The sequence below is a fragment of the Pantherophis guttatus genome, chromosome 2 (assembly GCF_059756535.1).
Source record: "Pantherophis guttatus breed Tessera chromosome 2, ASM5975653v1, whole genome shotgun sequence".
Classification (NCBI taxonomy): domain Eukaryota; kingdom Metazoa; phylum Chordata; class Lepidosauria; order Squamata; family Colubridae; genus Pantherophis; species Pantherophis guttatus.
In genome coordinates, this window is record NC_142064.1 from 50,001,276 (window position 1) to 50,024,690 (window position 23,415).

General features: G+C 36.2%; 1 protein-coding gene across 6 annotated transcripts in view; it reads right to left on the reverse strand.

Moving 5' to 3' along the window:
- Nucleotides 1-23,415, reverse strand: part of TMEM232 (transmembrane protein 232) — a 139,526-nt gene that overhangs the window by 37,576 nt on the left and 78,535 nt on the right. For all 6 annotated transcript variants that reach the window (XM_087885945.1, XM_087885943.1, XM_087885944.1 and 3 more), the window contains one exon: nt 16,125-16,363. In XM_087885945.1, the coding sequence (XP_087742071.1) occupies nt 16,125-16,363 (239 nt within the window). The remainder of the gene's footprint in view (nt 1-16,124; nt 16,364-23,415) is intronic.

A 23,415-nucleotide genomic window follows, 5' to 3' on the forward strand; every position in this document is an offset into this window, starting at 1 on the left:
TTACAACCACAATTTCTGTCATTAAGTGAGACATTGGTTAAGTGAGTTTTGCCCCATTTTACAATCTTTCTTGCCACAGTTGTTAAGTGAATCACCGCAGTAGATAAGTTGGTAACTCGGATAAGTGAATCTGGCTTCCCCATTGACTTTGCTTGTCAGAAGGTCACAAAAGGGGATCACATGACCTTGGGACACAGCAACAGTCATAAGTATGAACCAGCTTCCAATCACCTGAATTTTGATCCCCTGATCATGGGGAGGCTACAAAGGTTGTAAGTGTGACAAACTGTCATAAATCACTTTTTTCAGTGCTGTTGTAACTTTGAATGATCATTAAAAGCACTGTTGTAAGTCGAGAACCACCTGTAATGCTTTTCACACAAGGATCTTTCATTTTGATTTCTAAATGACTGATCTGTTTACCTCATTTATTTGAATTATTTTCACACCACTTGCATCTTTATACTGAAATGTATCACATTAAGTACTCCGTCCTGGTATTTCTTACGAATGAAGAAAGATGATAAAAATTGAAGTGGTAAACTAAAGTAAGCTAAAACAATTTCATTTAAGCTATAATTACTGCCTGGTTTAGAGCTCACTAGACCACTTTTTATCCACCATGCATTATGGCCTTATCTCTGTGTGTGATTTGTTTCTTTTTGCATATTTATTTCTCTCTGCTATCGTGGACAGCTTGCTTCCTCACTTAGTTAAAAACACAGGGGACTCTGTTAAACATTTTTATCTGTGCTTTCTCATCTGCAAACATCAACTAAGACACAAAAGAAAGTGACAAGCTCCAGTTACTGCTCTTTGGTCAAGAGTTAAGTGGGTAAGGACAATTCTCTTTATGTATGATGGATGTTAAACAATTACTAATCTTAAATTGCAGGAACACAGCTGGAAAGGGACATGCAAGCTGCTCAGGAAGATAAATGAATATGACAGTTTATTAAATATACATGGTTAGTGTTTGATACTGCTGTGCTGTCTTAGAAGGAAGCACTGGATTAATATTACTTAGAGGCAAGTCATAGAGTACCAAAGTGCAGGAGGAAATTTATAGTATGCAGAGAATTTCAGCTAGAAATGGATAATGCTGACAGGACACTGCAACATTTTGAAATGATGTTCCACTTTAGAGAGAATATGACTATTTCCTCTTTTTTTTAAACAACTAGTTTTGTAACACAAATGAGAGAATATAGTTTAAGAATGGATTCAGTTGAAAACCTGTAAACATTTAAACTGCAATACTTTCCTTGCTCGCAAAAAATATGGATATGATTGCACTTGTTTGTGCAGTTATAGGCCATTATCAAGCTCATATTTAATTGTAAGAAAAAGTAGTTTAAGTCTAAAGGTAAATAAAGTTGCTATCTTATATTGATTCCTGAAGTCAGTAATACTTATTTGTAGTAGAAATGTCTTAATGTCTAATATAATTCTGACTTACAGAAGATAACAGTAGTAAAACCACTAAATTTAATAAAAGCCATCAAGAAAAGCAGATCTTGTTTTAGGAAATAAAAGAAAGCAATGGCCACATCCAGAAGGCTGTTATATAATATTGCAAAGCTGTTGCTTATAATGATGTCAGAGTCCCCTCAGGATACATTGATTTGCCACACAATCCTCTGAATTAATCAAGGCCCATGTAGGAAAAGCCTGAGCATCGATACCAGAGGTATCCACAGAGTCCAAAGGGGACAAATGAAGAAAGCACCACCTCAGTATTGCAATACAAGCTTCGCCTTATTTTTATGTCTGTCATTGATGTCACACACATCTCCTAAAGGGATGGGGCTTGCACAATGCTGAAAGATCATACAGGTTTCTGTAATTCAGACCATGTAATGGCTTAACATGGAGCCGAATTTTTGGAAGCGCCTTCATCAAACTTAATGAATGCTAAGAGTTATAAAAAGTGCAAGCTTTAGGTGTTGTTTTAATACCACTGATGATACAGCTGAAAAACAATGAACAATCTGACAGAAAAAATCCAAAAGTTAATAGAAATTATTATCCATGTGATCAATATAATTTAGTGTTATATTCCTAAATTTTAAAACTTTTAAATCCTTTTAATTAGTCTGTGATTTTTAATTTTTTGGGCCAAATTTTATATATATTTTTAAATGTTTTAATATTTGTATTCTATGTTTTTTATCTTGGCTGTACACCGCCCTGAGTCCTCAGGGAGAAGGGCGGTATATAAATTCGAAATTAAATTAAATTAAAATTAAATTAAATGCTATTGTTTTTCTCTAAGAGACATTTAGCTCCACTTTCAGTTATGTAAGTATTTCAAACAAGCTGTCCACTTAAACAAATTCTATAGCAGGCATTCATATACAAGTAGTCCTGTGCTCAATAAGAGGACAATTGAGTCCAAAATTTCTACTGCTAAGTGAAACATTTGTTAAGTGAGTTTTGCCCCATTTTACAACCTTTCTTGCCATAGTTGTTTACAGAATCACTGCAATTAATAACACAGTTGTTAAGTGAATCTTGCTTCCTCATTGGCTTTGCTTGTCAGAAGGCCACAAAAAGTGATCAAATGACCCTCGGACACTGCAACTGTCATAAATACATGCCAGTTGTCAACCACCCAAATTTTCATCACCTGTCCATGGGGATGCTGCAATAGTCATAAGTGTGAAAAACAGTCATAAGTCACTTTTTCAGTCCTGCTGTAACTTCAAACAGTCATTACACAAATGGTTGTAAGTCGAGGACTACCTGTACCAAGGAATGGAACCCAAATCATGTATTAATGGCACCAGAGAATACTTCCACATAGATTTCTGAACCACTCTGTACCATTTCAGGAATGGCTTTGGACTTCATTGATCCAAAGCCAATATCACCTGTTTTGGGACTTTTTATGTATTATCTGGAGCTCTTCCTTTCCCCAATCCAGCCACCATTGCAACATGCAATAATGGCTACACCAATTGAGAAAAATACTTAGCTGCAAATTTATTAACATGCTGGCCTTCAGAATTCAAAAGTTCTTTTAGAAGATTTTCGTGCTTTTGTTATGTTTTTCCAGTTGCTCTTTCCTTGCGTAGTTTCCCATCACAGTATCTTCTTGGGAATTCATTTTGCAAAACACTCATGTAATGCACAAAGTATAAAGAAAAACATACAGGGGAGCACTAGTAATTTAGTAGGGGTAAGAGAATACTTGACCAAAATTTACCCTAGCTAGGAAGATTGGAAACTGATTCTTTGTACTCTCCCACAATCAGCTTGAGAGAAAGAATGTAAGCAATTATTAGCACAAGATGTTTTTCACAGATCTTTAACTATTGATGGAGTAGTGTTTACTCAGACACAATTTGGCGGTTCTCTTAGATTCATGGTTCCTGTTCTTTATAGCCAAGATTAACATCATTTTATGTGGCAATTGTGCAAATTCTTCAATAGTTCAGCTCAATGTTGCTCAATGTTGCTCATGCCCTAGTCATTTCCTTATGGACTACTGTAATGCACTTTATATGGAACTGCCCTATGGACTGCCCAGAAATTTCAACTGGTCCAAAATGTGACAGTGTAGGTAGTTCTGGGCACATCACTTGCTTACAAACAAGCAAGATGTCTGAAGACTAGATTAAGCAGTTTTGATATACACTGTTGTCAATCTCACTTAGTTATTTCACTTTGGTTTTAAAAGTGAGGAGAGCACACTGCTTCATGAATCAGCTTAAGTGCCTTACTTCATTCAAAACTTCTTCAAAGCTAAGCATTCCTTTGAAGCTTCCCACAGCCTTAGTTAATATGTCTTTCACTTCACTGAGAGCCAAAGACCAAGAAATGCATCAATTTTTATTCCTTTCAATATTCCCCAATGTGACTTTTTATAATTTGAAATAAAATGTAAAGTGCATGCCACCATTGTCAGTATTGGAATATTGATGTCAGATTTTCATTTGCAATTAGTCATCACCTTACAATCATTCATTTAACAACCATTTGAAGTTACAATGGAACTGGGAAAAAACTGATTTACTGATTTTAGTAATTCCAAAGTCATAAGATCAAAATTCAGGCACTTGGCAAACAGCGTATATTTATGTTGGCTGTAGCATCCTAGGATCATGTGATTATCATTTGCGACCTTCCCAGCTGGCTTCGTGCAAGCAAGGTCAATGGGGAAAGCTGGATTTGCTTAACAGTCATATGATTCACTTAACAACGGCAGTGATTTATTTAAGCATGGCAAAAAGGATTGTAACATAGGGAATGACTTACTTAACAACTATTTTGCTTCCCAAAGGAAATTCTGGTCCCAATTGTTCTCATAAATCGGGGAAACCTGTATTGTAAATAAGTAGCAGTCTTCTGTCTTATCCTGAGCTTCCCTATATAGTTTATTTATTTGCAGAACTTCCAGAACTTCTATTTGGTGTGGAAACATAGCTATGTCGGAAGGGGATCATAGATCCAGCATATAACATATACATCAAAAATCCCTTGAAGATTCTTTAAAGGATTAGCTAAAATAAGCTTTTAGAAACTGTGAAGTTCCACACACATGGCTGATAAAATGAAAATATTTGTCTGCATCCCATTTACTCATATTCTGCTTGCTGACCTGTATTAATGTTATTTATTTGACTTCAATTGATGAAATTTATTTTATGCTTAACTTTCTCTTCTTCCCCCCTTCTCTTCTCTCCTATTATTCTCTCTTAGTCTATTAGATATTTTTCAAAAAAACAGTACCAACTCTCAAGAATATTTATAGTTATGAGAACATTTTTGTAAAAAAAAAAAAAAAAAAAAATTCAGGTCATATTCCACTATTCTGTCTGATGTTAAACTCATCATTCATTTTTCATTCAATTCTTTCAGAAGCCAAATGCCATAATGCAACAACAAATGCAAAATGTGTAATTTCAGAGATGGCATTATAAATACTTGACAGCCTAATATGCAGTCTCCGGTTCCAATTCTGCTTCTGCCATGATGTGATTACACTAGTTATCAGTTTCAGTTCTACCACTTGCAATATTAAAATAATAATAATGGCATATCTTTACCAAGTTGTTTCAAAATGTACTTGCATGATAAACCCTAGTTCACTAAAGGCTGGCAAGAAAACGAAGCTTAATTCTTCTAGTTTTCAACCTATATGGCAGAATGGACAACCTGAAGACCATGAGGAACATGAACCCCCACACAGACAAACCAATCTGCAAGGAAAGTGGACTTTAATAGAAAAACAGGTTTTGCAGAGCATCCCATAGCATGTTTTAAAACCCTGGATTTCTCCAATGAGTCATTATCTGAAGAATGCTTGTAAAAAGAGGTGGGGAAGAATACTGAAATAAGGACTAATTAGATAATTAATGTTCTTTATTTTCCTTAAGGAATTTGAATGATTAAAAATCTTAAAGGGATCTACGAGCTATGCCTGCATATTTCATTAGTGTTTAGAAAGAGATTTGTTAAAGTCTTCAAAACATTGTATATTCAGTCCATGTCTATTGAAGTACTGGAGAATACTTCAGTAATTGTGTGAATTATGCTGAAGGAAAAGAAAGCGGGACTATTATTATCTTTTTTTACTTAAAGTCTCATATTTTCTGGGAATTTTCAGGCAAAAGTTGTGTAGCAATTTTTTTAAATTGTTTTTTTCTGCCGAGGAAAGGGACTTCAGCTTATGAATAGGAGACTTGTCTGACTAGTGAAACTGAATAGATTCCAATTGAAGCAAACTTCTTTGAATCTTGGGACCAACTATTAGCCTTACGCACGGTCACTTATGCTCTCGTCACATCCCGCCTGGACTACTGTAATGCTCTCTACATGGGTCTCCCCTTGAGGAGCATCCGGAGGCTCCAGCTGGTCCAGAATGCGGCCATGCGGGTGGTTATGGGGGCGACGTGGCGTTCCCATGTAACACCTCTTCTGCGCGAGCTGCACTGGCTCCCGGTGGTCTTCCGGGTGCACTTCAAGGTATTGGTTACCACCTTTAGAGCGCTTCATGGTTTAGGACCCGGGTATTTATGAGACTGCCTTCTGCCACCGATAGCCTCCCACCGACCAGTACGCTCCCACGGAGAGGGGCTCCTCAGTGTGCCGTCGGTCAAACAATGTCGACTGGTGGCCCCCAGGGGGAGAGCTTCTCTGTGGGGGCACCTACCCTCTGGAAGGAGATGCCCCCGGAGATACGGCGGATCCTGGATCTTCGCACCTTTCTCCATTCCCTAAAGACGTTTTTATTCCAGCAAACCAGGCTGGCCTAACTCTTTTAAATTGTTTTAATTTTTAAATTGTTTAATTATGGGTCTTAATACAGGGGTGTTTTTAATTGTGGGCCAAATTAATTTAATTGGATTTTAATATTGTTTTTAAATTTTGTATTTCTTGTGTTTTATCTGTTGGCTGTTCACCGCCCCGAGTCCTTCGGGAGAAGGGCGGTATATAAATATAAACAATAAATAAATAAATAAATAAATAAAATACTGATGTTCATGTTCTGCAAAACACAGTTTTAGAAACACTGCTATGAAACATAAGGCAACTTTCCCATTTTTCATCCTCTCTTCTGTGTGTTGCTCCATGCATTCATTTTATGGATTTAGTGAATCAAATAGAGTGTTTTATAAAGATGGACACTGTTTGACTTCCGGTTTCCTTGTCTTCGGCGACGGCGGCACCTTTTGAAGCTCCGCCAGCCCCGCCGCCTGTAGAGCCGCTTCGAGACCTAGAAGCGGCTCGAAAACTTCAAAATCCTTAGGATTCTTGAAGCAGAGATCGCAGGGCACAGGTCGAGCCCCTGTAACCCCCCAGGGAATTGTTTCTGGGGAGAGAACAGGCACGGCTCCTTCCCAACCTGCTGAAACTCCGGGCGACGTGGGACGATTCTGCCTTTGCAGAACAAGCCGGCTGCAGGAAACTCAAAGCGAAAGAACCAGCTTTAATAAACAGCGAAACTACCTGAACCCTGAAACTAGGAAACGCAAGTATTAGCGCTTTGTTGACTTTTTAAATTGAGAAAAATGCGAATGAGTGAAAGTGCTTTGAAAAAACATGGCGCTCAGCCTCAGAGTTAACAAGCCAGCGAGTGTGGATTGGTGAAGTTATCTTGCTTTGTTACAAAGTTACCAAGTTGCTACAAAGTTGCCTTGTTTGTAATAAGAGAAACAAGTGAAAAATTTCTCCCTTTTCAATACTTGACTTTGCTTTACTTCAGCTTTTATTTGATCAAATCTGGGGGACTATTTTAGAAGTCTTTGTGCAGGAGGGAAAGGAAAAGGAACTTCCCTCTTTAGAAAAACTAGACTATGTGGCAGGATGGCTTCAAAGAAGCAGGAAGGGAAGGCAACAGGGGGGGAATCCCCCACACACAAACATGAAACGCAGCTTCCCCCTGCTCAACAGCTACAGACTCAGAAAAAAGAATTTGATGTGGGAGATTTAAAAGAATTTATTTCTAAAACTTTGGATGATAAATTTCAAAAATCTCAACAGGAGATAGATGATAAACTTCAAAAATCACACCAGGAATTTATCCAGGAAATTAATGAAGTTAAAGATATGGTGAAACAGAACCAAAACAAGGTGACCAAAAAAATATCAGAAGTGGCATCTGGCCTGGCAGAATTTATTGGGAAAGTTGATTTTAAAGTTGAAGAACTTAAATCAGAAGTTAATGTTAAGATGAAAGACAATGATTATAAAATTGCTGATGTTGACAATAAAATGCAAAGAGTTGAAAACGAGATTGTTATGATACAATTCAGGGCAATGGAGTTTGCCATACGGCTTCGAGGAATTCGAGAGGAGGAAAGACAGGATTTGAGACAAGTTTGTTCTGAGGCCCTGGCCAAGATTATACAAGTTAATCCAGATGTGGTTTTCCACAAAATAGACAAAATTTACAGAGTGAATTCCTGGGTGGCCAGACAAAGACAATTACCTAGAGATGTGGTCATATATTTTACAGATAGAGAAATAAGAAACGATATCCTGCAAAAATCCTTTTACACTTCTGTGCAAGTGGGGGGCTCACGAATTGGAATTTATAAAGAATTACCTCCTAAAATGCTGAAAGCTAGAAAAGAATTTGGCTTTCTTGTTAAGGAATTGCAAAATTTACAGATACCTTTCCGGTGGGACGCCCCAGTTGGTATAATTTTCAGATATAAGGGAGAAAGATATCGTTTGAATACCGTGGAGAAGGCACAGCACTTCTACACTACTATTTTCAAGGAAAGAACACCATCTCCACGTACATCTACAGTTTTGGAGATTAAGGAGAGTGAAGAGAAGCAACCTTTGCAAGGTGCAGAAGGAGGTTTTTTGGATGAGCCTTTGCTGGAATCTTCTCCAATCTTGGACCCGGTTCAGATGATCGAAGTTAAGGATCAACGTATAACTCGAGCTCAATCTAAGTTACTTAAACAAAAGCAACAACAACAGGAAAGACAAAACAAGAAGGCAGTTAAGAGTACTGCACAAGAGACTGGAGCCATGGGGGGAGCGAGATCGAAGCTTTCGGATGACCTTCGATTATTCTGCTCTTTGCTCCAGAAAGATGGAGATGACGTTTAAGTGTTTATCTTGGAATGTTAATGGGTTGAATTCAGCACAGAAAAGGAAGAAATTATTTACATATTTGAAACAATTTAATAATGATATAATTTGTTTACAAGAAACGCATATCACAACTCAAGATCAAAAATATTTGATAAACTCCAAACTAGGAACACATTTTATATCTTCAACTTCGCAAAAAAAGAATGGTGTGGTTATTTATGTAAATAAAAAGTTAACAGCTAAAGTTATAGAAGCAGATGAAGATGGTAGGTTTGTAGCAATTGAATTGCTTACAGCAAATAGCCAATTCTTCTGATTGGAATTTATGCTCCCAATCAACAACAGGACTATTTCTATAAGATAGTCTAAATACTAAATACTAAAATACTGCAATGGGATTACAGATCTATCTTAATTATGGGAGACTGGAATGGAGTAATCGATTCTAAATTAGATAAAAAGAGTTTGGCAAAGTCTAGGATCAGATTACCACAGACCTTTTTTGATATGAAAGAAGATATGGAACTAAAAGATGTTTGGAGAATACATAATCCAAAAGAATTGGATTATACTTTTTTTTCTGATAGACACAGATCCTTCTCTAGGATTGACTTCATTTTGTTGACAGATGACTTACTTCTTAAGACAAAAAGAACAAAGATTTTTCCAAGAACTTTGACTGACCATAGCCCAGTATGGATAGAAATTGAGATGGATAAGGTTGAGAGACGTTCTTGGAGATTAAATGAGAATTTGTTTAGATATGAAAAAAATACAACAGAACTTAAAAAGCATTTGAAAGAATTTTTTGAAATTAATTTGAATAAAGGTACCCCAATTGAAATTGTGTGGGACGCAAGTAAAGCTTATATGAGAGGGGTACTTATCTACATGAACTCTAAACATAGACTGTTTCGACAAAAGATAAGATCTGAACTGGAAATAGAAATAAAGAATAAAGAACAGTTACTTATTAAAAATCCAACAGACGAAAGAATACGTAGTGCTATAAAACTTTTGAAAGACCAATTTCAAATGCTTATGGTGGAACAAGTTGCAACAAACTTACAATATGCGAAGCATAACACATTTTGTAACGCTAATAAACCGGGCAGATGGTTGGCTTACACATTGAGGAAAAAACAAAGTATACGGACTATTGATAGTATTGATATTGGAGGGAAAGAAATCTTTCAACAAAAATTAATTAAAGAAGCTTTTGTGGACTATTATATCAAACTATATGCCAAAGAGGAGGTGCAGAATGGACTTATAGAAAAATATTTAAACGATAAAAGAGTTACAAAAATTACTGATCAACAAAAGGAAAGAATGAATTATCCTATAACAGAGGAGGAGATAATAGTAGCAATTAAACAGTTAAAAACAGCCAAAGCTCCTGGCACGGATGGTTTGACCGCAGTGTATTATAAAATTTTGCAAGCTGAAATGGTGGGACAACTCAGAGATTTATTTTGCAATATTCAACAAGGGGGTAAAATACCCCCATCATGGACAACTGCTTATATATCTTTGATACCAAAAGAACAAGTCGGTCCTAAAAAACCAGAGAACTATAGACCAATATCTCTTTTGAATACAGATTATAAAATCTATGCGAAAGTATTAGCCAACAGGTTGATGCCAGTAATCCAAAAGGTGATTCATGATGATCAAGCGGGATTTATCGAGGGCAGACACATGAAGGATAATGTCAGGCAAGTAATAGATTTATTGGAATATCTTGAGAAGAATAAACAGATTCCTGCAGTGCTGGTCTTTTTGGATGCAGAGAAGGCCTTTGATAGAGTGGATTGGAATTTTCTACTAAAGACTTTTAAAAAGATGGATTTTGGGGATCAATTTATACAGGCGATTTCAGCAATTTACCAAGAGCAAAAGGCACAGATCATTATTAATGGAAGTTTGACAACAGAGTTTAAAATCGAAAAAGGAACAAGACAGGGATGTCCGTTGTCCCCACTTTTATTTATTCTAACACTAGAAGTCTTGCTAAATACAATACGGGACTCTAATATTTTGAAAGGTATAATGATTAGGCAAGAGGATTACAGAATAAAGGCATTTGCAGATGATCTGGTTGTTACCCTATCACAACCAATGGAATCAATAATCCTGATGAAGGACATTATACAAGACTATGGTAAAGTTTCAGGTTTTAGACTGAATCCAAAAAAGACTAAAATGATAGCTAAAAACATGACACAAGATCGTAAACATGAGCTTGAAAGAAGGGCAGGTTTTGAGACTGTACCTAAGGTAAAATATCTAGGAGTTCAGGTTGCAGAATCAAACATGAAATTGTTTCAAAATAACTATGAGGTGTTGTGGCGAGAGGTGCAGAAAGACATGGAGACTTGGAAAAAACTGCAGCTGTCTCTACTTGGAAGAATAGCGGCAGTTAAGATGAATATTTTGCCAAGATTTCTTTTTTTGTTTCAAATGATTCCGGTGCTTAAAAGTGATAAACAATTGAAAGTCTGGCAAACTGGACTCAATAAGTTTGTCTGGAACGAGAAAAAGCCGAGAGTGAAATTGAAAATTATGCAAGATGTTCCAGAAAGAGGAGGTCTTAAACTTCCAAACCTACAGTTATATTATGATGCAGCAGCTTTAACTTTAACAAGTGATTGGTTTGGAAGTAAAAAGGCTGGAATACTGAATGCAGAAAGTTATGATCTTGAATTTGGATGGCATGCTTACTTATTTTATGATGATAAAGTTGATAAAGTATTTAAAAGTCATATACTTAGAGACTCTTTGATGAGAGTTTGGAAGAAGCATCAACTCAAATGGGATTATAAAATACCGCTATGGCTGGATCTTGGTCATACTTTGTGGAATACAAATATAATGTCACTCGGGGGGGTTTTATACAAAGAGGTTCTTTTTATAGATGCGGGCAGATGGCAGCTGAAGACATTGCAGACACTGTTGGACGAAGGGATTAATTTAACTTGGTTACAATATAATCAATTACAATTGAGATGGAAAGAGGACCAAAAAACTGGTATTATGTTGCACGAGGAAGAATTGGTTAGACATATAAGAGAGAAAGGTCCAATGCATATCAAAAGGCTTTATAATGTCTTGCTAGAAAGGGACTCAGAAACTGAATTAGTTAAAGACTGTATGATTAAGTGGGCACAAAATTTTGAAGAACCAGTGATGTTGGAAACATGGGAAAAAATTTGGGTTCAGAATGTTAAATTTACACAGTCGCAGAACCTGAGGGAAAATTTCTATAAAATGTTTTATAGATGGCATTTAGATCCCAAAAAGTTGTCATGTATGTACCCTAATGTTCAGCCAAAATGTTGGAGATGTGAATGTTTGGATGCTACGTATTATCATGTTTGGTGGACCTGTAGGAAAATTAAGGCTTTTTGGATAAAAATTTGGTGGGTCATGCAGAATGTTTTGAAGAAAAAAATTCAATTTTCTCCACAACTGTTTTTATTGGGCATAGTTAAGGGTTTTACATTGGGTGAAACAAAATTGATATTGTATATGATAACAGCAGCAAGATTGTTGATAGGTAAATACTGGAAGAATGAAGCTTTGCCCACTATCGAGGAATGGATTTTGAAGATGGCCAGTTTTGCAGAGATGGCAAAGATTTCAGCATACTTAAAAGATTGTTCACAAGAGACTTATGAATGGGAATGGAAAAGGTGGATAGAATATGTTCAGAACAAATATCAAACTAGAAAGTATCAAATAACTTTTATTTAAAAATAATGTATTAGAAATATTTTAATGTAATGAGATAAAGAGAAAAATTATACAGGGGAGGGAGGGGTTCAAGTTTATATATAAGTGTTATATTAAGGGTTTTTTTTATTTTTTTGGTTGTTTTTCTTTTACCAGTTATGAGTATATTATAGGGAAGTCTGGGGGGAGGGGAGGGTTAGGGAGGGTTAGGGAGGTTGGGAAGTTTGGGGGGGAAGGTGGGGGGGAAAAAAGGGTGAAAATGTAATTGTAAAACTTTTGCAATAAAAAAAAAAGATGGACACTGTTTAATCTGATCTTCTGGAATAGGATTTTCTGTGTAGAACAAAGGCAATTTGGCAAGGAAATCCACAGGGAACATTTTTACAGTCTGCACAGGATGGGGGGTTGAAGACAAAAGGTTTTTTTAAAGAACTGTGCAAAAGAACTAGGAAGCTTCTGGTTGAATTTTGGATCCCGGGGGCATTATTGTATTTTGGATTAATTACAGTTTGCTCTGTTTGCTCCTACTTTGCAATAATGCTTGTTAAGTTCCCTAAGTATAATTAACAGAAATCTCTTCTCAATTACCCTCTATCCAAATAAAACCGATATTGTAATATTCTTCAGGAAAACCAAGCCAAATTACATGGGATGTCGTACTTTACTACCAGTGTTCTTATTATTCCAACAAAATGTAGCTCCAAAAATCTGAAGCAGAATATTTTTATATCTTCATTCTTAGAAGAAAAAAAAAACATAGCTAGATATGGTTCTGTTTTTAAATAGAGGAATGAACGATTTAGCAACAAAAGCTCTGCCTACATTTTTCATTCTGGGTTTTTAAATTGTATTAGGGTAACTCTGCAGCAAAACCAGATATGATTTATGATCCTGATCCTCAAGTGGAGAGAAAATGGGACATAAAGCAAACTTACTTGCATATAGAATCACTGTCCCAAATAAAGCTCATTACAGATAGTCCACAAATTACAATCATTTGTTAACAACTGTTAACAACATTGTTTGTTGTTGTTGTTGTCAACATTGCTGAACAAAGGGACTAATGACTGGTCCCTGAATTTGCAGCCATTGCAGTGTCACAATGCCTTTGTGCACACTACATCCTCCTTCCCCCTTCACTCACTTGTACACCGCATCCTTTTTCTCTGACTTCCCAGTACTCACACATATGTGGACACCCACCAATGCCCTCCTTCCCAGGGCTTTATGTGTTCTCATACACCCCATATCCTCCTTCCCTGGCCTTCCTAAGCTCACTTCGCATGACAGCACGCCCCTCCCCCAACCCACATGCAGCCTGCACCGGGATTCTGCAATGGCCTCAGAGCCAGATTCCAACAGGAAGGTGGATCAGGTCCCACTAGGTCCTGTGCCTGCTGATTTAACAGTGACTAAATCCAATACTGATATCCTCTCGGGTCCTTCCTCAGATGGTACTAATCCTTCTTTAGCCAACATAGGTACCAAGAAGTGGGGCAAACTTCCTAGTCTACTTGGATTATACCTTCTCCTTAGCCGCTAGTAAGTTGTTGTGCATAGGTGCATGCTTTTTCTTGCTTCCACAACTCCTCTTCAGTTGCCTCCCCTCTGTCATCATTTCTCCTGACAATCCTTCCTGATGTTCTTACAAGCCTTGCTGCAAACATATTGCTCCCAAAATGTTCCTCTCTCCCATGCCCAGGATCACTGAAAGCTTTACCTCCAAGCGCCTGTATGACACCTGCAATTTGCTTGCCAATTGCATGAATGTTTTCCCATTTGCTAAAGCCAGGACACAAAATCCTTCCTACCCCTTCTGCAGCACCCCTGCTCCTTACCTGGAACTCCCTCCACTTCCTGCTTAATAACCCACGTGTCTTGGGTTAAAAGAGTAACCAGAATTGACATCACTAACCAATGTGATCATGTGACATCATGCTTTATTACCTCATTGCTTTGCAACGGTAATCCCAACTCTAATTCCAGTCCCATTTGCAGTCATAACTCAAGGACTACTGTATAGAATGACAACTGAGTTGCTTTACCATCAACAAATTTATACCTAAGACCATTTTGATGATAGTATAATGTTACCTAATCAACATTTGGACAGTATCAGTTTCATTTCAATTGATTTTATTTAATTGCAAGCAAAATTTAGTTTAGAATACTTTCATATTCTATGAATATGAATAGAATGATGAAAGTATTTAGAATACTTTCATATTCTATGAAACTATTTCATGTTGTCCTGTAACAAGTGGTTTTAATTTCAAAGATATGTCAGACTTTTTGCAAAAATCTAGTGATGTTCTTACCATAGGATTGTAAATTTAATCAGAGATGAACAAATACAGCTTACAGGTTGTTTTGGTTCCCCAATGATGTAACACAGGTATCCAGGCTGTCTCCTAAACTGTCACCAAAATCTTAGCATAGTCACTGCCAAAATCATGTAACAAACTATCTCTTTACATCATTTTCAATTGTGTATTGAATCATGTTTTTGCTGTTCTGACTAGTTTTTGCATTCCTCTGTCCAATTTTCTCATGTGGTCATCATCAGATTTTTAATATGATCTTAAACACACCCTTCTAAGGTCAAATGCAAAAGTAATCCACCTTAAAGTTCGCATGCTCTATCTGTGGGCAGGTAACCTATACTCATTACTAAGCTAATTCCTGAATCTGGTTTTATGGTTTCTAAAGACATCAGAATTTCTATCACTAAAAACTAAAGACAGGGTTTCCCATATTCAAGCAAGACATTTTTTTAACAAGTGTATACCAAGACAGCTATAGGAACAAAAATCACAGAATGATACAGCTCTGAAATTTCACCCCTGCCCCCTTTAGTGTCATCACTGGTCATCATTTTACATTTTGCATGTATACTTTGTATTTGTTTATTGATATTTTTTTCTTTTTAAATTATTTTTTATGCTGTCTCCTGCCAAGACTTGGGTGGTCTTATAAGTCTCAAAAATAAATGAATAAATAAATACCATATTGATCCATCAACTGCTGTACTTGCTTCCATAAAATACAGCCCCGGCTGCCAAATAGTTTGCTCTGATTACTAATTTAAGGAGAGCCAATAAATCTGACTAAAAAGCATAGACAGGCCTATATCCTTCAAGGGCTTCAATTTGAATGTCAATACTTAATGAAAGATAAAGGAGAAGAAAGAAAGATGAGCATGAAGGATGAATGTGAACAAATTAGTTAGGATAATCAAAGAATTAAATGCAAGTCTTCACAGAAAGAATGTGTTCTGAACCACCAGAATGTTCTGGAAGAATGTTCCTGGGATAGTCAGGAAGAATAAATACATTCATTAACATAATCATCCTGAGATGAAAATATACATTTATAATCCTGGGATTATATACATAGTGTATTTGAATCTCTTCTACAGATACAATCAGAATTAGGCCATGAATATATTATTAATATACTGTAACTCATTTATTTTTCTTGGATTATCATTACCTTTTTTCAAACTCTTTCTTGAATGAATTCTCAATGTTTTAAAAAAAAGCTTTAATCTTAGATATTGCCGTGTCAAATGTTTTCCTTATTCAAAATCCTGTTTTAAATTTAGCAGTCATGTAGAAAGATGAAACAAGAGACAGAGAGAGAGGGGAACCCTTAATTCAAAGCAGACAAATCTCTACTTCATCCAAAATTCTGCTCCATACCAATTAATTTCCAGGTATTTCTTCCAAAACCTTATAAGCCATGAGGATGATGAAAATGAGAAGCATTAAAATGATATCAAAACACATTAAATATGTCTATAGAAACAATAAATAGGCCCAGGAAATTCATACCTTAAAGACAAGCGTTTGGTTTTCTTCTCTGTAACTGGCTCCAATTTTTGATGTGGCAATAATACTGGTTTCCGCTCAGGCAGATGAGACAAAGGGATATTAGGGCCAATGGGTGGCAGGAAATGATGGCACATGGCAGTAGTGACTCTCCAACCAATGCATTGGGATGACAAGAGATAAGTAGAATTTGATGGCTCTTTTGATGAAAGGGAAGTGTTTATTTGACCTTTGGCTTCAACCTAGAGGGGAAAAAACACATACTATTATGTTTATTGTATGAAACAAGAAACAAGAAAATGACTGGGCAAGTCTAACACCAAAGGAGGTTTGAATTTTATTTTAATGCCTTTGAGTCACTGTTGTCTCCTGACAACTGCCTGCAATTTTCTTGGTAAAATTTCAAACATGGCTTCCTAATGCCTTCTTCCTAAGGCTGAGAGAGAGTGAGTGGCCTAAGGTCATCCAGATCAGGGGTCTCCAACTTTGGCAACTTTAAGACTTGTGGACTTCAACTCCCAGAGCAAAACTGGCTGAGAAATTCTGGTTGCCAAGGTTGGAGACCCCTGACCCAGATGACTTTGTGTCTAAAGCAGGACCAGAGCTCATGGTCTCACAATTTCTACCTGATGCCTTCACCACTATACCAAACTGGCTCTCCCAAAGGAGACATAATTATACTCTACCAATGATGCTCTATTCAGGAAGGATGCAAAAGATGTCATGTAGAAGGTGATAAGTATAAGATTATTTCTCATTTCTGTTCTTTGAAGCCCAAGCATATTTATCTTGATTTGAAATGCTAATGTTGATATAATTTATAAACATATAGAAATATTAAAAGATTTAGCACAAATCAGCAATTTTCCAAAAATATTTCCAAAATGACCTATTTGAGATACTTTGTCGATGTTGTAATTCATATTTCTCATCCTATGTGCTGCTGGCAGCCCATATTTTAGGATTTGGCTATGCTTCTATGTTTATCCACATATTTGATTTATTCTTTTTGTTTGTGCTCTGATTAATACCAGTTAACAAAACAAAAATATATAGATATAAAAGGTTAACAATATATTAAAGTTCACATCAAAATAGCCACTAAAGTAGTTTAAAGATTAACACTGTGGCAAATTGCTTATATGCTGAGTGATCAGTTTCAGTCTTCCATTAAACTCTGTATTGGGATTCATTTCAATCTGCCATAGATTTTTTCCTATGGAGTTTGCACTTTGGTCATGTTTGGAGAGTCCAGGAGAAGGGAGATTCATGTGTTGCCTGGGAATTAGGGAGGGGGATTGTCTTTGGAGATGGAGCAGACTCCCTCCCAGCTGGTTCCAGCCTGGTTTCAAGGCCGTCATGCCCTGAGAGTGCCCTGAGTCCCTTAGGAATAGGGCGGTATATAAATTTAATAAATAAATAAATAAATAAATAAAAACAACCTTGTGGCATCACATTGGCTGCCAGTGGACTATCAGGGGGATTGGGTTTGGGGATGAAAGAATTGCTTTGTACTTTGCACAGGCTTTTTCAGATTTTGCCTGATATTACTGTAACCATATTCTCTCAGTAAAAGTTATTTTGATTCAACCCAATGGAGTCATGAGTCTTGCTTTCCTGAGGGATTAGCTGGGGAGCTCCTTACAAAGGTTGTAACTGTGAAAAATGGCCATAATCACTTCACGCCTGGATTCATAGTAGTAATCTGGACATATTATTTCTAAATAAAATCCACAGAAATTTAATTATTTGATTTACGCATTTACTATTACATATTGTTTACTTCTTATACTATTTACTTCTTATATATTATTTACTTATTTACTATTGTATGTTATTGACTTATTTATTTTACACCTTATTTTTAAATAAGATCCTTTTACTTTTTGGGCAAAACCCTATTAGGTTGCAATAGCTAAACCTTTTAACTTCAAAGTGTGTGCAGTGTTTTAACCAGCTCCATTGTTATTCTTATAAGAGAATGGATCTTTCTTCCAAGTTGAGTTCAAAATGCTAGAAATAACAGATGACTATACAAATACATTAAATGAGTAAGCTAGGCTTCCTTTTAAATCTTTTAGCCCTTATAACAGTACACAGGTAGAATAGGAAATGCTTTTTAAAAAAAAAAAACCTTTAAAGCATTTTTAAATATAAAAGATCTCTATTTGGGTATAACATGCTTATTATTATGTTGTTATGTTATCCTACTATTTCAGATTTCAATACTTTCCAAATATAGTAGGGTTAGTTTGGGGTGGGTAGGTTAGCAATAGCAAGATAATCAACTCAACAACAAATCTTACACAACAGAAATGTTGAGCATTAATTAAAGACTGTATTTTCTGGAATCCACATTCTCTTAGTACTAGATAATCCTATTTGATTTGTCTTCTATTTATTCTTTGTAGTAGAACACTTAAAATCACTTCAGGTTTGCTAATACAAAAAGTGTCTCTTTTATCTCTCTTTTGTTTTCTTCCCAAATTTTGTGAGATTAGCCTAAGAATAAAAATAAGCTGGACATAATTCTTGGTACTTATTTGTACTTCCAAACTGGATATCCAACAACAGTTTATTTATTTATTTATTTCCAGAAACTTTGAGAAAGTCTATAATCTACATCATATTCTATTTAAAGCAAAAAATCTTACTCAACTAACTATAACTTAAATCCCAGGTACATTCCTGTTCTCTTTTTTTCAGATTTTCAGATTGCATATATGTTGCAGAGCTATCATAAAATATATACCCCTGACAGAGCTTTTGCCAGATGACATTTGACACAATATTTTACAAGAAAACAAGTGATGAGACCTATAAAAGTAGGGAAATCAGTCCTTGGTGGCTAATTCATATTTCTGTTCTTCAGAATAAGAAACAAAGAATAAGTAAAATCATATTTTATAGAGTAACTCGTCTTATTGAACAGTTTATGGTATGATGAATGTCCAGTTGTTCCTCATTTATTACTTTGAATCCAGCTGTCTTTCCTGCTGCAGGCACAAACAATGTGCTATCACGCTATCACTGAGGAAAATATGACTATATCCAACATGATTTCTGTGACTGGAAATTTAAGTTATGATTCCTCTGAATTTAGGCTCTGTGTTTTAGGGGAAGACATTATAAATTTAGAGAAATTAACTTGGCAGAACAGGGGAGACAATTCTCCCAGCATCAACTCTAGATGACTCCATTTCCCCAGAAGGCTCAGTGTATGAGAAATCAGTCATGCTGTTCCATCTCCCAAATCATTAAAGAGTCAGAATTTCTTCCACACTATAAGTTACAATATCTGTGACAACACCCATATGAAAGAGTTTTCCCAGAAAGAGAAAAATGCACTTCATTTAACTCTTTTCTTATGGTATTTTAACTTAGACAGCCAAGGCCTTCGAATATCCACTCTAGAGAATGGCATATGGCATTCTAACATTAGAGAGAATGAAGCTTATAGCCACAAATAAGGCTCCAAACAATGAGAGCATGGCATCATTTCTGCACATAGAAAATAGATAGAATTACCGTGACAATGGAAAATTCACAGATGGTGTTCTAGAGAAGTGGGCAAAAACATGGCAACTAGAGACATTCCTTATGGAAAGAAACCAAGCCAGAATGCTTCTGCTGTCTGCTCTGTAGCCAAAATAAACTCCACTGTAGCATGGGGTAACCCCCAAGAGTGAATCCAAGGGTGAAAAAGGCATACAATACTATCGGCATCAAAGCTGTGACTGAGGGAAGCAGCATCTGCCATTGCGTATTATTCTATGATAAGATTTCTTGAACAACCACTCTCAAATTATGGGAAAAATCACTTGGGGTGGGGGGGACCTTGAGATGAGCTCATTTTCCACCGTATTCATTAGAGCTTTTGTTCTTTTGTGCTCAATTCAGCAGTGACCACACCAAGAGAGAAAGAGAGAGGGAATGAGAAATAGGCAGGGGAATAAAAGTAAAAGGATTTACTTAAAAAGGAGTCTGTCTCTAATCACCAGAAAGAGAAGGTCAAAAAAGAACAGTGACAGATAAGAAATGAGAGATCTTTTTTGAGGGTGAAAAAAACACTTTCTGTCAGTGTTTTGGGTATTGTGAAGCAGATGGCAGAAAGCACTTACACATGATTCTTCTTCAGTATACCACCAAATGCTTTAGGACTGCTCACAAAAGCCAAATTCTTATTCAAAATTTCCCAGGAATCATTACTAACTCAAACTATTGTGATTAAGTTCAAAATACATAGTAATGTTCCTTGCTTTCCCCCACCCACCCAAAATATGTTCAAAAACCAATAAGTGACAACCCTAACTACTCTACCTAAGACCCTAATTTGTTTTTCTTATTCAAAAGTCAGTTCCACTTTGAAGACATTGAAGGTTGAAGACTGACATTTGAAGACATTTAAATTGAAATAGACAGGGAAAGACATTGACTTGAAGACATATTAGAAATTAGAGCAAAGGGGTCAATCTGAGGAACTCAAACCATTTTTACATCACCAAAAAATCATGGTATAATTTTCTGACACCTTAAAGAAAAAAACAAATATTAACATTAAACATCATAAAGAATAGTATATGGGTAAAAGAGAATACAAAAATCTTTTGATACCCCATCCCACGCAATACATTAGTTTTCCAAGGTCTGTACACTTCAGCATTTGCCTATCCACTATAGCAGTGTTTCACAAAGTATGGTCCAAAACCACTGGGGTTTCCCAAGACCTCCTCAGATGGCCAACTTCCAAGATTTTCTCTAGGCTGGAGTTTTGTATCAACAGATTCATGCCTAAGATTACATGATCATGCAAATTGTATTTCAGGTATCTAAACAAAGGTAGAATAGGAGAACACAAAAGGTAACATTCCACAGCTTGATCTTTATAGTCTCCCAACCATCTTTCAGATGGAAGTGGTTCCTGCCTCTTCCAAGCCAGACAGCATACTAGCACAACTCTACATGGTATCTCATACTGCTTGCTCAGATCATTTCTGGAGTAATTCCAATGTTCCCAGTAATCCCCTGTGCTTAACCAATACGAAATTAGTCATATCTTTATAGCTGAACTTCTGAGAGATCCTGTCCCCATTATCTACCTATTACATCTCTAGTGTGTTTTTTTCAAATGAGTGATGCTGGAGCACATATTGTTCTCCTTTTTCAGAGCTTATTGTTTATACTACTTAGTGGTTTTAGTTCTGTGGTATTCAGAATTATTCTATTCTATATGGTAAGGTTGATATTTATGGTTTCACAACATTAGAGTGGGATAGTATTAAATAGGGTAGATGGAGCTTTTATGTTACTACATTTTTATGAATTATCAGTTTATACAAATATGAGTGTGCTTTAAAGACCTTTACAGGGAGGAGTCATAAAATATGGGTGTGGCTGGCTGATGAAGTCCAAAAAGACAGAAATAGTGCTATCCCAGTCTCCCATAAGTCTCAGAACAAACAACAGAAAATGTCTGACAAGCCTGAAAGTGATGATTTGAGATATCATCCCACTATGGCCATTTAACAACTTGATCTACATAGGAAAAAAACCCTGACTACAAAAATATCATACATTTGAACCTATGAATTAAAAAGAATATATATATATATATATATATATATATATATATATATATATATATATATATATATATATATACACACATACATACACATACACACACACACACACACATACATACATACATGTATTTAAATCTCTGTTCTTTGAGGTCATCATTCAGAGAATTATATCCTCCAATCAGAGGATAAATTGAAGCTTTAAATATGCCAATGTCATTTACATCCTCCCAACAGCAAAATGTTCAGTGATAAATGAGCCTATAGAGATGATGACAACAGCCATTTTTTATATCCCATGTATGCTTATAGCCCCTGATGCTGTTTCTGAGGCACTCTGAGAAAGAATAAACTATATCAAAAAATAAACAGCCACTAGAAAAATTAGCAAAGAGAAATTATATTCATAATAAGTTATTATTTAAGAGCAGTTTCACTGCATGGTGTCAAAGGATTTACAGACCTGATTTTAGTCTTGGCTCATGTATCAGGCAAACTGACCAATAAGAAATCATATTTCTTTATTAAGTCTTCCAATGTGCTGAGAGGAAAGGATTCATTAAAAGACTGAATGCACCCATGTTGTCTTAGCTCACAAAAGGCCTTCTCAAATGTCATGTCGTGACTGCAGGGAAAATTAAAACTTCTACAAGAGAACATTTTATTTAAGAAATATCTGTCTATATCCCTTAGAGGAAATGAATTACAACTGCTCTCTTATTCTCCTATAAACTGACTGCATGAAATGGCCTTGGTTCACAAATTATGTTTTCAGATTTTACATCTTTCATGAATTTCAGCTAATCTGATCAAAAAAGTTAAGAAAACTCAATCAGCAATCCAGTGATAAAGTTATACTTCTATGCAAAAGGTTCAAGATGTAGTTCATTGGGATGTAAAAGAAACCAGGCACAGATATTTTTTTTAAAAAAGTGGTCTGTCATGTCCCTATGGACTCTACCAAAGCAGGTAGCAGGAATTCCTGAAATCTAGTGGCACCTATCATTCTGACTTTTTTTTTCTTTTGTAGACAGGCAGAAAGCAAAAGAAATAAATGGGACTGATAGTGGTAGCAGCAAGAATGCAGAGACAACAACAGTGGAAAAAAAAACAATAGGTGGCAGGCAGTGACAATGAAAAGAATAACAGAACAGAATAACAGAGTTGGAAGGGACCTTAGAGGTCTTGTAGTCCAAACCCCTGCTTAGGCAGGAAGCCCTATACCATTTCAGACAAATGGTTGTCCAATCTCTTCTTAAAGTATTGGAGCATTCACCACTTCTGGAGGCAAGTTGTTCCACCAACTAATTGTTCTAACTATCAGGAAATTTCTCCTTAGTTTTAGGTTGGTTCTCTCCTTAATTAGTTTCTATTCATTGCTTCTTGTCCTGCATTTAGGTACTTTGGAGAATAAATTGATTCCCACTTCTTTGTGGCAACCCCTGAGATATTGGAACACTGCTATCATGTCACTCCTAAACATTCATTAAACTAGACATACCCGGGAGGAAACAGGCGCGGCTCCCTCCCAACCTGCTGAGACTCCGGGCGGCGTGGGACGATTCTGCTTCTGCAGAACAAGCCGGCTGCAGTAAACATTTAAAGCGAAAGGAACCAACTTTAACAAGCAGCGGACATACACTTGAACCCTGAAACTTGGAATTGCAAGTATCAGCGCTTTGTTGACTTTTTAATTTAAGAAAAAATGCGAA